This window comes from Zingiber officinale, chromosome 1B (assembly GCF_018446385.1).
Source record: "Zingiber officinale cultivar Zhangliang chromosome 1B, Zo_v1.1, whole genome shotgun sequence".
Lineage (NCBI taxonomy): Eukaryota > Viridiplantae > Streptophyta > Magnoliopsida > Zingiberales > Zingiberaceae > Zingiber > Zingiber officinale.
The window spans coordinates 106,403,033-106,421,118 of NC_055986.1; the positions used below are offsets into that span (position 1 = coordinate 106,403,033).

Sequence of the window (18,086 nt, forward strand, 5' to 3'; positions counted from 1 at the left end):
ATTTTTGAAAAGTCTTTAATAAAACACCTATAAAATCCAGCATGCCCCAAAAAACTCCTTAATCCTTTCACATTGATTGGTGGGGGTAACTTTTCTATTACTTCTACTTTGGTTTATCTACTTTAATCCTATGCTCAAATACCTTATGTCCCAAAACAATTCCTTCTTTAACCATGAAGTGACATTTTTCCCAATTTAATACCAAGTTCACATCTTCACACCATTGAAGAACTGTAGAGAGATTTCGTAAACAAGTATCGAAATCATTCCCATAAACTGAGAAGTCATCCATAAATACCTCCATGATTTTCTCTATTAAATCTAAGAAAATTTCCATCATACACCTTTGAAAAGTAACTAGAGCATTACAAAGTCCAAATGACATACAGCGATAGGTAAAAGTTCCAAAAGGGCATGTAAAAGTAGTCTTCTCTTGATCTTGAGGGTGAATTGGAATTTGAAAAAACCCTGAATAACCATCCAAATAATAAAAATAGGAATACTTTGCTAACCTTTCAAGCATCTCATCAATAAATGGTAAAGTAAAATGATCCTTCCTAGTCTCTTTATTTAATTTCCTGTAGTCAATACACATTCGCCACCCTGTGACTGTCCGTGTTGGAACTAATTTATTATTTTCATTCCTAATTATAGTTGTAATACCCACTAAGCTTGTAAGATAAATATATGAATTTGGGATTTTTCCTTAGAAAAATAATAGGAAGTGAGTTGAAGCAAAAAGGAATAAAATGAAATAAAAAGAAGAGGAGGTCAAGGATTGAACCATGAACCTCTTATATTATATTTCATAGAATTAATTAGTAGAAACCAATTGGGATAGAGAGAAGATATTGATAGCAAAAGAGGGAAACTCATGATAAAGGTAAGAGTAAAAGCTAGCCAAAAGAAAACAAGAAAGGAGCAAGAGAAAGGCAACTTGCCTTCCTCCCTTTCTCTCCTTCTTCCTCTTTGTTGTTGCCGAAAATTTAAAGAGGGAATTAAGAGGATTCAATCCCCCTTATTTCATCATGAATGGTAAGAATAAATGAATAAATAAAATAAATAGGAAATAGGAAAAAAAAAGGCTAAGGGAGAAGGAAAGCAAAAATCAATTTTGCTACCTCTTCCCCCTTAACATAAAAGGGAGCAAGAAAAGAGAAGGTTATTTTTCTCTCATTTTCTCTCATTCTTCCTCTCCCTCACCGAGAAATCAAGTCCCTCTCCTCCATCTTCGGCCCCAAAGCCAAGGTTTTCTCCTAAGAAAGCCTAAGATACAAGGAGGACTAAGCAAGGGAATCAAGGGAAAGGAACTAGAAGAAGAGGCTACTTCTTCCATCACCATACCTTAGATCCACAAGCGAAAAGGATGTAAGCTTCCCCTCACCTGTGGTACAAGGCTTTTTATGTGATTTTCAGATTTTATAAGGATTAGAAAACCTAGGAAGGAATTTAAGAAAAATTCGGCCAAAGAAAGGGTTTTCAAATCTAGGAAGGTTTAAACAAGTCCTTATTTCATGATATTTTTCTATGCTATGTAGGAAGGATTTTCTTCATGTTTTTATACCTAAATGATGCTTGATCAGAGGAGTACCTAACCCTAGAATTTTGGCCAAAAATATTTTAAAGAGGTTAGGGAAAATATTGTGTAACCAAACTAATGCAAGATTCTCTCCATGAACTATTAAGGATCTTTTATTGGTTTTCTTGCTTAAAAGTTACTTGGAACCAAAAGAAATCCATTTATATGTTTCGGCCAAGAAAAGGGCTTAGGGTTAGGAAGACCTTTAAATTTTAAGTAACCATGTTTGTATGATAGAATATAGAGTTTTCTTAAAGAATTGCATGTTGAACATTGCTAGAAATTCATGAACTCTTATTTTAGATTTTCGGCCATGATAAGATGGATAGTTAGAAAAGCTTAAACAAAATTATAATATGCTCAAGACCTCTGTGATATTATGATATGAAAGTTGTTTAATGTTCTTATGTTTAAATTGAGTATAGGAAAATTAGTTACATGATATATGACATGTAGGATCACAAGAGTCCAAGCTTGTTTATGAACCAACTTTGTATATGATGTTCTTAGTAATTTTTGCCATGAAACTTACTTAGGTTTTCCATGCTTTATGCCACTTAAAACCTAGTTTAAAGAATGGTAGGTTTCGGCCATGAGGAAAAATAAAAGAAAAAGGGAAAGAAAACCTAGGAAGCCTAAGACACAATTCACATGTATGTTTATTATGCTTGTCTTTATACATGCTATGAAACTTGTATGATTTCTTATGCTTTTAGGCTATTTGAAGCAAGTTTATATACTGTTGAGTTTCAGCCAAGTAGGGTTTAAAAGACCTAGAGGCCTTAGAAATGAAACCAAATGTGTTAAAAGTGCTTCTTATGAAAATAGGATAATGTGTTGATTGTATCACATGCTTGTAAAATTTTTCCATGACCTAAATGGACTATTGTATGTTTCGGCCATGAAGGAATAGATGCCCTAGAAACCCTAGAACAAGAATTAAATATGCTTATGTCACTTTACATGGAATATGATAAGTAGAAAGACAAAGTTTCCATGCTATATGTTGTTTAATGACCTAATTGAGGCTAGGGTAAGTTTCGGCCATACATGTTGTATAATGTTTTGTTATGAATTTATACATGATGTTAGTTCAAGTTCACATGCTTGTATGTTTGTTTTTAGCCCTCATGAACACTTGTTAAAAGTTTGACTATGACATATGTTAAGGGCTTGAAGGACTTAGGAACTAGCTCAATATGCTTACTATGTTACTTGGAAAAAAATGCTATAAATGTGGTTTAAAGTTTCCATGCTTTCATGACATTTGGGACCTTGTTTATATACTGATAGGGTTCGGCCACATGAGTTTAAGGACTTGGAGAACTTAGAAACCAAGTAAATCATACTTATAATGCTTCCTATGAAATTCATGTAATGATAATTTAGGTTTCACATGCTTGGAGGTTGTTTTTACCTAAATTGAGACCTAAGGGGGTTTGGCCATGATAGGAACCCAAGGGTTTAGGAAGCTTAGAACCCAAGTTAACTATGTTACCATGTTTCTTATGATAGTATAATCACATGATACACCCTTATGCTTAACCTTGTATGCTTGTGATTTATACCTTTTTATGATATGATATGTGGATAGAGATATGCATGTTTTATGATATGATATGTGTTTAGAAATATGCATGCTTTGATGATATGTTATGTGCTTAGAATATGCATGCTTGATGATATGCTATATGCTTAGAATATGCATGTTTTTATGATATGATATGTGTTTAGAAATATGCATGCTTTGATGATATGTTATGTGCTTAGAATATGCATGCTTGATGATATGCTATATGCTTAGAATATGCATGCTTTTTATGATATGCTATGTGGAAGGAAATATGCATACTTTGATGATATGCTATGTGCTTAAAATATGTATGCTTTTATGATATGCATGTTAACATGATGTATGCCTAAGTGATGCATACTTTTATATGATGTATGCCTAAGTGATGCATACCTTTATGACATGATGTATGCCTAAGTGATGCATACTTTTATATGATGTATGCCTAAGTGATGCATGCTTGTATGATGTATGATATGTATAAGTATGATATGTATTTTACTTTGAATGGCTTGTACCAAAAGGGTGGGCTCCTTATGCGCCCCTAGGTCGAATTACGGGCCTAGTAAAGGGTGGGCTCCTTACGTGCCCCTAGGTCGAGCTACGGGCCTAGTTTCCTAGTAGGATCAAGACTAGCTACCTTGGATCTACTTAGGATGCGCGCATTATGTATGTATGTGGTACTAAGCCGGGATCCCCAATATGTTGATATTATGTTCAAGTATATATGTAAGAAGAAATGGTTTTAAAAGATCATGAGACATACACATGTTTTTCGGATACATGTTTTCAAAATCATATTGCATATACTTTATGATCATGTTGTGATAATGCTATGATTTATGATATGCCATGATTAGATATGACTATGATATGTTCCATGCTATGCTTTAAGGGATGAGATGCCATGATTAGATATGATTATGTTATATTTCATGCTATGCTTTAAGAGATGATATGCCATGACTAATTATGATTTTGTTATGTTGCATGATATGATTAAAAAGTATGATATGTTATGCCATGACTAGTTGAGATCATGTTATGTTGATATATTATTTGATTATGTAATGATTTTTGATTTTAGTGAGTAGGAAAGGAACTTACTGAGCCATGAGTGCTCACAGCTTACTTTCCTTGTACCGCAGATAAAGGAAAAAGCTGGATGTGCTAAAGGAGCATCAGGAGAGGCAAGGAGATGTGTGTGGCTGTGGCTAGGCAACTCAATAAGAACCTGCTTTAAGAACTTTTAAGAATTACGCTTTGGTTTCATAAATTGTAGTACTAAATGGGTGACTTGATGTTATGTTTCTATTTATCTTGTTATCATGTTATGGAAACCATATTAGTGTAGTTCGGATATGCAAACAAAAGAAAAGTTTTTATTAATCTAAGAAAAATTATTTTAAGTCTTCCACTGTAATATGTACGTAGAGTATCGTAGCCCCGTCCCTTAGGGTTAGCAGGGAGGGCGGGCGTTACAGGTTGGTATCAGAGCCAAGTTATTGCCAGCTCACTACACACACATCAAGCCTCCTACCTGCCGCTCCAAGTAAGAATGTTTATGCTAAATTTACTTGTTATATGCTTATGTTTAATTTTCTTGTTACATGTTTATGCTTAATTTTCATGATTATATGACTTATGCTTTATTTTTCTTTCTTGTTATATTGCCTATGCTTTATTTTCTTTGCTATATTGCTTATGCTTTATTTCCTTATGTTATATTGTTGCCACTCTACTCCTTACATTTCTTTATGTTGTTTATGCTTTAGCTTCATGTTTTACTTGCTTATGTTTAATGCTTTATTCTATGCTTTTGGTTATAATTTAGATTAGGATTTCATATTGGTAATTTAGGAATAATACCAGAACAAATAGATAGAAATAAAACAGTATGATAGATTGGCTAAAAACGATAACCACTTACACAAGTCTATTTGTCCTTATTTAGATAAACATGGTTAGGACACGCAATGCCCGAACTGAGGGGACAGTGACTCCACCAGACCTGACACAGGTAGTCACAGACCTCCAGCATCAGCTACTTATTACAATCAGTATGCTGTAGTATCAATTGATACCTGGGCAACACACTCGTTCGTCTCAACACCTTTTATGAAGAAGCTAGATATACCACTCCGAACTCTAGAGGACACATTCTTAACAACCTTACCATCCGGGGAGATTATGCCATCGGACCATATGCTGCAAGCAGTACTTATTCGGATCGCAAACAGAGAACTCTACTGCAATCTGATAGTACTTGATATGCAGGATTATGACATAATTTTGGGCATGGATTTCCTTAGCAAGTACGGCGCTTCAATCGAGTGCTGCAGAAGAAAAGTGATTTTCCGACCCGAGAACGAACCAGAGTTTGAATTTTACGGGGAATCAAAAGGAACGGAGAAGTTATTGTCATCTATTAAAGCACAAAGGATGTTAGATAAAGGATGTATGGGGTTTCTAGCGCACGTGGTTGAAACCAATCAAGTCAAATACCCGAAGTTAGAAGATGTCAGAGTAGTATGCAACTATCCAAAAGTATTTCCTGATGAACTACCAGGGTTGGCCCCTGATAGAGAGATAGAATTCGGAATCGAATTGATTCCTGGTACTCAGCCGATTTCAAAAGCACCTTATCGTATGGCTCCGGCTGAATTAAAGGAGCTGCAGGAACAGTTATCCGAATTACTTGACAAGGGACTTATTCGCCCTAGTCACTCTCCATGGGGAGCTCCAGTGCTGTTCGTAAAGAAGAAGGATGGGTCTATGCGAATGTGTATAGACTACCGAGCGCTGAATAATGTGACGATCAAGAATCGGTACCCACTCCCACGAATCGATGACCTGTTCGATCAACTGAAGGGTGCGACCGTTTCCTCAAAGATAGATCTACGATCCGGTTATCATCAAGTGAAGGTGAAACCAGATGATATACAAAAAACAGCATTTCGAACCCGATATAGACACTATGAGTTCATAGTTATGCCTTTCGGAGTAACCAATGCTCCTGCAGTATTTATGGACCTGATGAATCGGATATTTACGGCATATCTTGATAAATTTGTAATCGTCTTTATTGACGATATACTTATCTACTCAAGAACCCCAGAAGAACAAGCTGAACACCTGAATACTGTACTACAGATCCTGCAAGAGAAACAACTATATGCAAAATTCTCCAAATGCGAGTTTTGGCTTGACCGGGTAATATTTCTAGGTCATGTCATCTCCAAAGATGGAGTTATGGTGGATCCAAGTAAAATCGAAGCTGTAAATAACTGGAACCGACCAAGGAACGCCAGCGAAGTCAGGAGTTTTCTCGGGCTAGCAGGTTACTACAGGAAATTCGTAGAGAATTTCTCCAAAATCGCAGCCCCTATGACAACCCTCACCAAGAAAAATACAAAGTATACTTTTCGCAGCGCGCAAATTCGCTTTCCGCAGCGCGCATTGCATGCTGCACAATTAAAAGCTGTTAAAAATCCTAAATTATTGACAGCATACTTTGCGCTCTGCGGATAATATTATCCGCGGCGTGCTTTGCGCGCCGCGGATAATACTTTCCGCGGCATGCTTTGCGCGCCGTGGATAATACTTTCCGCGGCATGCGTTGTGCGCCGCAGATAATACTTTCCGCGGCATGCTTTGTGCGCTACGGAAAGTATTATCCGCAGCGCACAAAGCACGCTACAAATAGTAGTTTCCGCGGCGTGCTTTGCGCGCTGCGGATAATATTATCCGTAGCACACAAAGCACGCCGCGGAAAGCATTTTTATGCACTAAGGAAAATAATCTACAGCTTATAAATGTACGCTGTTGATAGTCTTAACTATATTAAAAAAAATATTAATTTGATGAAAATAATAAACCAAAATTTTACAATAAATTTAGTGCAAATAAATCCACAAAATTAACAAAAGTCATAGTTTTTCATTATACCAAAAAAATTTAAAGATCTTAAACAAGATACAAAATCTCTATCAAACTAGTTATTACATAACAACAATTAAACTTACAATCCACACAAATTAGTATATTATGTATCAATCACACAATACTATAAATTTCGATAACCATGCAACCGTGCTTCCTATTGCATCATCAAGAAATTGCATTTCATCATTTGGTCGAATTAGGTCCACCTTTTCCACCAAAACTTTATCAACCCAAACTTTCCAACATGAACCACCAAGAATAACGTGATGCACTTTTGTATTTGGATCTGTGGATGCAATTCGACCTTCTGCAACAACTAGTTCATCAGCAGCCCAATGAAGCAGCTTACATTTAGTATTAGCACATATATCTCCACGACTCACATTTCTTGAATTTGACTGTAAATAAACAATACAAAGTTATTAATTCAATCATATATATTTTTGTAACAATTTTGTGATTCAGAAATACATAATTTTATGATAATCACCTGAAAAACATGACCAAAGTCACCACTTTTTTTGGCACCAATATTAATATCGCTATTGCTACCAAATTCATTCCCAATACCGCTACAAATACCACCACTAGCAATCTAATTTTATAACCAAATCGTGTCAAACAATGTCATCATGATAATTCAAAATCATTTAAGTGTACATATCAAACTTATTTTATATATATTGTTTACTTACTAACCTGTTCTGGATGATTTTGTTGTCTCATACTTTGTAAAAACATAGACCTCATTTCTTGCATTTCTAGTTGATTTTGTTGCCTCATTTCCTGCATTTGTTGTTGAACATTTTGTACTATAGTTTGAAGTTGTTGAACCATTCCATTTTGTTGCACTGAAGCTCCAACTTTTGATGGTGTTACTCCAAAACCCATTCCACGCACTCTACCCCGAGCTTCATTGCCAAACACAATGCTAATTGCATCATCAGCAATATTAGTTGTGTTTTGAGATTCGGGTGGACATTCTAATATTTTTTTCTGCAACAAAAAATAACTTTCAATATATTATCATTAATATAATAGATGACTATACTGAACATCAACATATAATGCATGTAAATGAAATCAACATATAATGCATGTAAATGAAATCAACATATAATGCATGTATGTCCATTTGTTTTCTCATTTTGGAGAAAGACAAAATAAATCTAAGTTGAGGCCATCTGATTTTACTAAATCTTTGTACTAACTAAGCATGATGTATATTCTCACAAGTCCCTAAAACCTTTGGTGACTGTGTGCATATGTATTACAGTCAAAACTTCCTACTTTGGTATGTTCTCTTCATTTGCAAGTTGATCTGGCAATCCTTGTTGGCAGCTTAGATCCTGCAACTCTTTATATGTTAATGCTATCATTTCTTAGTGTTGGTATGTGTACATTGTTGGCAACTTAGAGCTATGTATTGTATGGTATCACTGGAACATTCTTGGCCATATCTTAGATCTAAGTAATAGGTAAGGAGTTATAGAAAAAACAAGATTAGTGGAATACTTGCTTAACATGATAAAAGTCTTTCTACAGAGACATTGGTAAGAGTAAAAATGGAAATCTTAAGTATAAATGCTTATGAAAAACCATATCAATGGAATAAAATTTCAAAGAAATCTAAAATGAATGAACATGCTTACCATTTTCTCTCCAACGGCTTGAGTACTGGGCTCCCCATTTTTTCTCTTGTGACCTTCAATCCAAACTTGCGATCTCGTAATTTTTGTATCCATCGGACTTGTCTTTTCCTTAAATATAAAAATATATACAAACTCATTATAGCATAACTTAAAAGATGCATATATCATAAATTATTACTTAAATTATAATAAATTAAAAATGATTACCATAATGTGAGTCAAACGAGCGTAGCCCCTCCGACTCATTGTGTGAATGTGGTCTTGTTTTTCCCTCATTGCTCTAAATCTTGCACTCTTTTCCTAAGATTAGTCAAAATCGCATAATTAAACTCTCCAACATATTAAAACTTAGTAGTCTCTTACCCAACCATAGCATTAGAATAAATTCAATGCATTCTCATCCAACTCATGGTCTAAGTGAATAAATACTTACTTGAAAGGTAGATGATAATGTCCTCTGTACAAACAAGTCCCACTGATTTTGGTCCATAAATTCAGGTTTCAACAAACTGAGATCTCGTGAAGCCACTCGACTTGTATTAGCTTCTCGTACAAGTATTTGCAATTTGGATTTTCTATCACGCCACAATTTAGCTAACTTTTGAAAAATTGTTTTCTTTTCCCAATCCTCAACTTTATAAGTCATCTGCACATTTAATAACACAAAAATATGTCTACATTTTGTTATAAAAATGGAAATGAAAAATTAAGTAACTAAATATATTACCTGAAGGCAACTCCACATCCTATCTTTCACTTCTTCATCAATATCACTCCATCCATCTAATGTATATGGCACAAATTCCTTTATCATGCAACCTAGGAAAGAAGCGTACTTCACTGAATTATCTCCAATCGGCTGACCAAACTCATTACGCTCCAGCTCTTTGCACTTGTCTTGGCCACTAACCATTTTCAACTTTGACGCACCTCGTCCTTTTTTCTTATCAATTTTCTCATCAGCAATTGGTTCTTTACCATGCAAATCTTCTGATGAATTGGCTGAATTGTTAGAGTCCATTCTCGATAACTTATTAGTTATATTTTCCTGTTAAATAGCAAAAAGAGATATTGAAATGTCTTTAGTAAAATAAACCAAGATTTAAAATATAATACAATATCACCTGAATTTCAGCTACAGATCCTTTGCCACGTTTTTTAACCATTTTACTCATCCTTTGAAAGCTATGTAATGACCTGGTCAAATATATAATATGACATGATGCATTGCTGAAAATAAATAAGCAGACAAATATATTGAAACACTAAATAAAGAGTTATGCAATTATTGATAAGAACATGTATCAATCAAAATAAATAACTATAAAATATATAGTTGAAAATGTCCATCATGTCTCAATCACATCAATTCCCTCACACTCATTCCTTGAGTACGGTTCTTTCTCAGTAATGTTAATCTCAAGTTGGGATACATCAAGAGGTGTTGATGACGTATAAGCATCTTCTTCAAGCACGTTCATGTTATGAATACCTCGAGGCGGCGCTTTTAGCAACACATACCAATTTGATTCATCATTATCCCTAGAATAGAATACTTGCTTTGCTTGTGATGCTAAAATGAAAGGATCACTTTCAAAAGTTTTTAGTCCTTGATGTAAGTTGACCAGTGTAAAACCATCTTCAATTTTGATACCAGTTCCAGGATTGGCCCAATCACATCTAAAAACAGGCACTTTAAAAGAATAGTAATCTAGCAAAATAATATCTCGAATAACTCCATAGTATGATAATCTTCCTACTGTATGTGAATTGTCATTAGTATTAGATTGATAAATAGTATCGGCTTCAATTGAAACACCACTATCTTGTGTCGACCTTCCAACATCAATTGTGTGGAACCGATATCCATTTACAATATATCCTGTATAAGATGTAACGTGCTTTCTAGGACCATGTGCTAGCCATTGAATTCGACCTGAAGAGTTAACAGAAACCTGTTTTGATAACCATTCAACAAATGTTTCCATATGTTTCTTTTGTAACAATGTTTCATTACTTGAGAAACGATGATTTGTTTGTTTAAGCTCGTCAATGTGCATCCTATTTAAAATCATTGAAAGGAGATGTTAGAATACATAAGAAATGTAATAGATCAAGACTAACAATATGAAATTAACTACACTCACTGTAAGTAAGGTTCAACTTCTGCACTATTGAATAATATATATCGATGTGCAGCTTGCAACACGTGGTCCTCTAAAATCTTTTCTTTCCCTTTAGAAATTGGGCGACCTTCTAATAATCCATCTTCCAAATCATCATTCCTATTAGAACGAACACCAATACTATAAGCCTTTTTTATATAAGCACTACAAAATATCATTCGTTCTTCTGCGAGGTAACACTCAGCTATGCATCCTTCTGGTCTTGCCCGGTTCTTCACATACCCTTTTAGTGTTTTCATAAATCTAAATCACAAAGCAAAATTCAAATGAAAGAAGTGTTTAATAAAATATAAATTATTTTATAATATTAAAATTATCAAAAATAATAATAATAATTTATTACCTTTCAAATGGATACATCCAACGGAATTGGACTGGTCCACACAAACGAGCCTCTCTTGCTAAATGAATTGTTAAGTGAACCGAGATGGTAAAGAAAGCAGGTGGAAAATACCTTTCCAACATGCATAGAATTTCAGCAATATTCTCCTCGAGTTGTTCTAAACGGTTCCGGTCTAATACTCTTTGACATAATTCATTGTAAAATGCACCCAACATAAATATAGCATTACGTGGACCTTTCGGTAGAAGATTTCTCAATGCTACTGATAGCAATTGTTGCATTAGAATATGACAATCATGAGATTTCAGCCCAATAAGATTACGATCTTCTACAGAAACACAGTTACCAATATTTGAACTATATCCATCGGGTAACTTTATTTTCTTCAACCTAGAGCAAAACACATCCATTTCTTTTCTAGATAATGTGTACGGTGCAGCGGGCAAATGATATTTATTTTCTCCTTTTTCTTGAGGATGTAATTCTTGTCTAATTTTTAAGTGTACCAAATCTTTGCGAGCATTCACACCATCTTTGGATTTTGTCTTCAAGTTTAACAATGTGCCTATGATATTCTCGCAAACATTCTTTTCAACATGCATCACATCTAAGTTATGACGTAGTAAGAGGCCCTAAAGGTAAACATCAACATGATTTATAGTTAGTTCAGAATATTAGAACATAATTTAGGAACAAAAAATAACAAATTGTAAAAGCTAATGAATACAGTGAAAAATAACTTACACTCCAATATGGTAGATTGAAAAAAATTGACTTTTTCTTCCACCTTTGAACTGGTTTTTGTACCACTTTTGAACTCTCATGTTTCTTCCTCTTTTTCCTCAAAGTGTTGACAGTCTCACCCTTTTTATTTTTACCCCAGTCATTTTCAATATCTTTCAATGCATTGATAATTTCTAACCCATTCAAAAGTCTAGGTTTCCCTTTACTCTCCTTTTCCCCATTAAACCACTTTTTTTTCTGACGAAATGGATGATTAGGAGAAAGAAATCTCCTGTGGCCTAAGTATGCAAAATTTCTACTATATTTAAGCCACATAGAACATGTGTCTTCACCACATATTGGGCAACCAAATTTTCCTTTTGTGGCACATCCAGCTAGATTTCCGTAAGCTGGAAAATCATTGATTGTCCACATCAAAATAACCTTCAGGTTGAATATTGACTTGCTAAATGCATCATATGCCTCCACACCTGTGTCCCACAACTCCTTTAAATCCTCCACAAGGGGTTCCAAGTATACATCTATATCATTTCCCGGTTGCTTTGGACCTGGAATCAGTAATGTCAGCATAAGATTTTCCTTTGTCATGCACATCAATGGAGGAAGGTTATAATTGACCAAAATAACTGGCCAACAACTATATCTAGAACTAAGGTCACCAAAAGGATTGAATCCATCTGTCGCAAGACCAAGGCGGAGATTTCTAGGATCTGATGCAAAATCTGGCCACTTATGATCTATTGTATGCCAAGCCACTGAATCAACTGGATGACGCATCATATGATCTTGACTTTTGTGGTTCGAGTGCCAAATCAACTCTTCAGCCTTTTCTTTTGATTTAAACATCCTTTTGAATCTTGGTATCACTGGAAAATATCGTAGGACCTTCTCAGGAACTCCTTTAGAAACTTTGGTGGTGACTTTGTCTATCTTCCATCTTGAGGAACCACACTTCGGACATGAGTCCAAATCTTTAAACTCTTTTCTAAATAGACAACAATCATTTGGGCAAGCATGAATTTTCTCGTATCCTAAATCAAATGGTTTTAATAATTTTCTCATTGTGTAAACAGTTTCTGGAAGTGTATTGTTTTCTGGAAGCATGTCACCTAAGATCTTAAGGAGCTCATTGAAACTATTATCTGTGTGACCATTAGTAGACTTGTAATTATATAGTGTGACGACTGCCGACAACTTTGTATAAGCTGTACAACTAGGAAAGAGAGGTGTTTCTGCATCTTTTAATAAATCATCAAACTCATAATCTTTTTCCCCAGACATAGTGTGTCCAACCATTTCTTCTGGCACCAAAACATCCTTATATAAGTGATATGCCTCTCTACATTCATCCTCTTTTTGAACTCCTTTTGAACTACCTTCATCTTGAGATTGTGAGTTATAAGTTTCCCCATGGAAGACCCAAGTAGTGTAAGTAGGATCAAACCCCTTAATAATTAAGTGGTCATACACTTGGTCAAATTTCATATACTTTTTATTTTTACAACGCTTGCAAGGACATAAAATTACTTCACGTGTCTTTGCATAGTTCCTAGCTTGTGCAATAAATTTTTTTACCCCTTCTTCATACTCAGGTACAAGCCTTGAAGGCAGATGCATCCATTCCTTATCCATCTCGTGAATAAACCTTTTTCATTTATATGAAATAATTATGAGATTTTATCAAAATATATGTATAAGAAAACACCACATAATAAATAAAAAAATTAAATATAAAAAATTGATTCCTACATCAATATATTTTAAACAAATAAATATCATGTGTCATAGTAGTATTTACTAGCCATGTCAAAGTATTATTCACACACTTTAAAGACTGATAATTTGTTTTTTTTCTTTTTTAGTTTAATATATTTAATCATTATTTTTGTATCCATTCATTCATTCTTGTTACACGTATCAATCATTGTCTCTAATGATATACTCGTGTCAAAAGATCAAACAAAATATATCAATGGTGAGAACTAAATAATGTGGATTTCATGTAGAGCAAGGGTAGCATAATTAATAGAATTGTATTAATATATGCATGTAACACACAAGATCAGTTAATTCTAATCTAATTAGCGTATTCCAAATCAAGATAAGAAAATGGAAGGTGTTAAATTATACCATCAAGATAAGAAAATGGGAGGTGTTGAATTATACCATCGATAACATGCTTGTAAATTAAAACTAGTAAAATACTTGATCATTTTATAAAGAAGAAAGGCATGACTCTTGGAGCGCAAATATTGTAAGACAAATCGAAGCATTAAGCAATCGAAACTAAAAAATCTTTTATATAAATCGCTCACAAAAAGAGGATGCGAAATTGTAATTATTAATCCAACTCCTCCACTGCACTCTATAGAATTGATCATCCCTAACCAATTCTATTAAATCAGAATTAATCTATGCTGTGGGAAGAATTTAAAAGAAAAATAATAGTAACAATTTGAGACACTATACTCCAAAATAATTTCTAAGAAAAGTAAGAGGAAAGAAAGGAGGAAGTAGCTAACATTCTTGGCTACCAAAGAAATACATCTCTCTCAATATAAGTCCAAAAAAAAAAACTCATACCACTGGTCCGGCAAATCACATAATGCAATTTGTTGACTAATAAAACCTAGAAGATCACATATATATCTAAAAAGGAGAGGCAATAATATTCCAGAAGATCACAAGTCAAAGATTTGTCGACTAATATAAGTGCAATAAATTACATAGAGATCAGCTCTAGGAAGTATGAAAAGGAATAGTCTAAAATATGAAACCCAAAAGTTTAGCAGGTACATTAGACAGCAGACAAACAGAATCACATAATGCAATTTGCTTGGAGGTGAAACTAAATCCTGGAAACACATCTGATACAAACTAAAACTAGATGTGCATTAAATGTAACTACTAAATTCTAGCATACATGACCAGAGTGGCATGAAAACTCATGAACTGGGACTGGTCCACAATATAAATAGGTCAAACAGGAATGGGGATCAAAGAAAAAAATTGATAGAACAATGTAGTGCTGGCAATATGAACATGCAAGATTAAAATCTTCAATGTAAGTAGAATGAACACAAAATCGTAAAATATATAAATACACTCGAACTCCAATTTATGAATAAAACTACTTGCTGTAGAGTGCCGCCCAAATAAGTTTAGGGACATAGAGATTAGGGTTACCTTTGCTTTGAGCTTTTGGCTTGATGTAGAGTGTGGAGTGGCTATCAAAGGGCTTGCTTACTCTTGCTGTGGTCCTATGGTACGGAGAGATGGAAGAACGTCTTGCAGCGACGGCGAGTGCGGAGAGGCGGGGTGGAGTCGTGCGGCCGGCGATGATCAGTGCAGAGAGGCGGAGAGGATTCCTACGGCTGGTGGCGGTGAGTGCCGAGAGGTAGAGAGGAGTCCGGCGACGGCGACGACGACGGTAGTGAAGAGAGGCAGAACTATTGCGGAGAGGTTGCGGTGAAGGCTTCGGCGGCGAAGGCTTCGAGCGTTTTTTAGGCTTCGGGCGTTTTTTAGGCTTCGGGCGTTTTTTAGGCTTTGTGCGTTTTTTTTTTATTTCGCATAATCTACTCTTTATTTAACCAAGTTATAATGTTTGGCTGTTAATTTTATTCGAAAGATTTGTTGACTTTTTTAACCAAGTTACAACAACTTTTTTAACCAATTAAGTTACGTTTTGTTTCATGTATTTTTTTTGATTTAATTTTGTTTAATATAACTTTATTTTTTTATTACTTTTTCTTTATTATTTCCAAACTAACCATTAAATTTTAATCATGTTTTTTTATTTACTACGTTTTGTTATTATTATTAACTATTCGCAGCATACATTAACATGCATGCCGTTAATAATATATTATTGACGGCGTGCTTTTAATGCGCGCTGTTAATACCTTTTTTTATTTCAAAGTTCATACTATTAACAGCGCACATCAACATGCACGCCGTTAATAATACTATTAACGGCATGCTTTTAATGTACGCTGTTAATAGCGCGCTGCGAAAAGTGATTTTTGTTGTAGTGGTATGAATGGACAGAAGCTTGCGAGAAGAGTTTCGCGGAATTAAAAAGGAGACTAACCAGTGCTCCGATTCTTACTCTTCCGGAAACCAACAAAGGCTTCGATATGTACAGCGATGCTTCCATCACAGGACTTGGAGCTGTACTCATGCAAGATGGCAAAGTCATTGCCTACGCTTCAAGACAACTTAAAGAGCATGAGAAGAATTATCCCATTCACGACTTAGAACTAGCAGCCGTGGTCTTCGCTCTCAAAATATGGAGACATTATTTATATGGAGCTCAGTGTAAGATTTATACCGACCATCAGAGTCTGAAATATTTCTTCACGCAAAAAGACCTGAATATGAGGCAACGCCGATGGCTCGAGTTAGTTAAAGATTACGACTGCGAGATTCTTTATCACCCAGGGAAGGCGAACAAAGTGGCCGATGCACTCAGCCGAAAGTTCAGTGCCACCTGATGTAACTATTTTAAAGTTCGAGGACGAACTTTTTATGAGGTACGGGGTACTGTAATACCCACTAAGCTTGTAAGATAAATATATGAATGTGATATTTTTCCTTAGAAAAATAATAGGAAGTGAGTTGAAGCAAAAAGGAATAAAATGAAATAAAAAGAAGAGGAGGTCAAGGATTGAACCATGAACCTCTTATATTATATTTCATAGAATTAATTAGTAGAAACCAATTGGGATAGAGAGAAGATATTGATAGCAAAGGAGGGAAACTCATGATAAAGGTAAGAGTAAAAGCTAGCCAAAAGAAAACAAGAAAGGAGCAAGAGAAAGGCAACTTGCCTTCCTCCCTTTCTCTCCTTCTCCTCTTTATTGTTGCTGAAAATTTAAAGAGGGAATTAAGAGGATTCAATTCCCCTTATTTCATCATGAATGGTAAGAATAAATTAATAAATAAAATAAATAGGAAATAGGAAAAAAAAAGGCTAAGGGAGAAGGAAAGCAAAAATCAATTTTGCTACCTCTTCCCCCTTAACATAAAAGGGAGCAAGAAAAGAGAAGGTTATTTTTCTCTCATTCTTCCTCTCCCTCACTGAAACCATCAGTCCCCTCTCCTCCATCTTCGGCCCCAAAGCCAAGGTTTTCTCCTAAGAAAGCCTAAGATACAAGGAGGACTAAGCAAGGGAATCAAGGGAAAGGAACTAGAAGAAGAGGCTACTTCTTCCATAACCATACCTTAGATCCACAAGCGAAAAGGATGTAAGCTTCCCCTCACCTGTGGTACAAGGCTTTTTATGTGATTTTCGGATTTTATAAGGATTATAAAACCTAGGAAGGAATTTAAGAAAAATTCGGCCAAAGAAAGGGTTTTCAAATCTAGGAAGGTTTAAACAAGTCCTTATTTCATGATATTTTTCTATTCTATGTAGGAAGGATTTTCTTCATGTTTTTATACCTAAATGATTCTTGATCATAGGAGTACCTAACCCTAGAATTTTGGCCAAAAATATTTTAAAGAGGTTAGGGAAAATATTGTGTAACCAAACTAATACAAGATTCTCTCCATGAACTATTAAGGACCTTTTATTGGTTTTCTTGCTTAAAAGTTACTTGGAACCAAAAGAAATCCATTTATATGTTTCGGCCAAGAAAAGGGCTTAGGGTTAGGAAGACCTTTAAATTTTAAGTAACCATGTTTGTATGATAGAATATAGAGTTTTCTTAAAGAATTGCATGTTGAACATTGCTAGAAATTCATGAACTCTTATTTTAGATTTTCGGCCATGATAAGATGGATAGTTAGAAAAGCTTAAACAAAATTATAATATGCTCAAGACCTCTGTGATATTATGATATGAAAGTTGTTTAATGTTCTTATGTTTAAATTGAGTATAGGAAAATTAGTTACATGATATATGACATGTAGGATCACAAGAGTCCTAGCTTGTTTATGAACCAACATTGTATATGATGTTCTTAGTAATTTTTGCCATGAAACTTACTTAGGTGTTCCATGCATTAGGCCACTTAAAACCTAGTTTAAAGAATGGTAGGTTTCGGCCATGAGGAAAAATAAA

At 34.7% G+C, this 18,086-nt stretch overlaps 1 protein-coding gene and 1 long non-coding RNA gene across 2 annotated transcripts; both read right to left on the reverse strand.

Annotated features, from left to right (window-relative positions):
* Positions 1–7,524: 7,524 nt before the first annotated feature.
* On the reverse strand, positions 7,525–9,744 carry LOC122040749. Its single transcript, XM_042600179.1, has 6 exons — positions 9,477–9,744; positions 9,183–9,395; positions 8,957–9,049; positions 8,750–8,857; positions 7,797–8,093; positions 7,525–7,692 (listed from the first exon to the last, which is right to left on the reverse strand). Exons 1-6 carry the CDS (start codon positions 9,660–9,662, stop codon positions 7,525–7,527), a joined length of 1,065 nt encoding a protein of 354 aa, XP_042456113.1. The 5' UTR covers positions 9,663–9,744.
* Positions 9,745–9,753: 9 nt separating this feature from the next.
* LOC121971000 lies at positions 9,754–15,533 on the reverse strand. Its single transcript, XR_006109056.1, has 3 exons — positions 15,209–15,533; positions 9,874–9,946; positions 9,754–9,797 (listed from the first exon to the last, which is right to left on the reverse strand). It is a non-coding gene; the product is annotated as an uncharacterized LOC121971000 (long non-coding RNA).
* Between the last annotated feature and the right edge of the window lie 2,553 nt (positions 15,534–18,086).

Coding starts and splice junctions, on each gene's coding strand:
- LOC122040749 (XM_042600179.1), bottom strand. CDS start 9,662: ATGGTTAGTGGCCAAGACAAGTGCAAAGAGCTGGAGCGTAATGAGTTT. Junction 8,858..8,956: donor CTCGTTTGACTCACATTATG/GTAATCATTTTT, acceptor TTTATATTTAAG/GAAAAGACAAGTCCGATGGA. Junction 8,094..8,749: donor AAGCCGTTGGAGAGAAAATG/GTAAGCATGTTC, acceptor TTTTTGTTGCAG/AAAAAAATATTAGAATGTCC.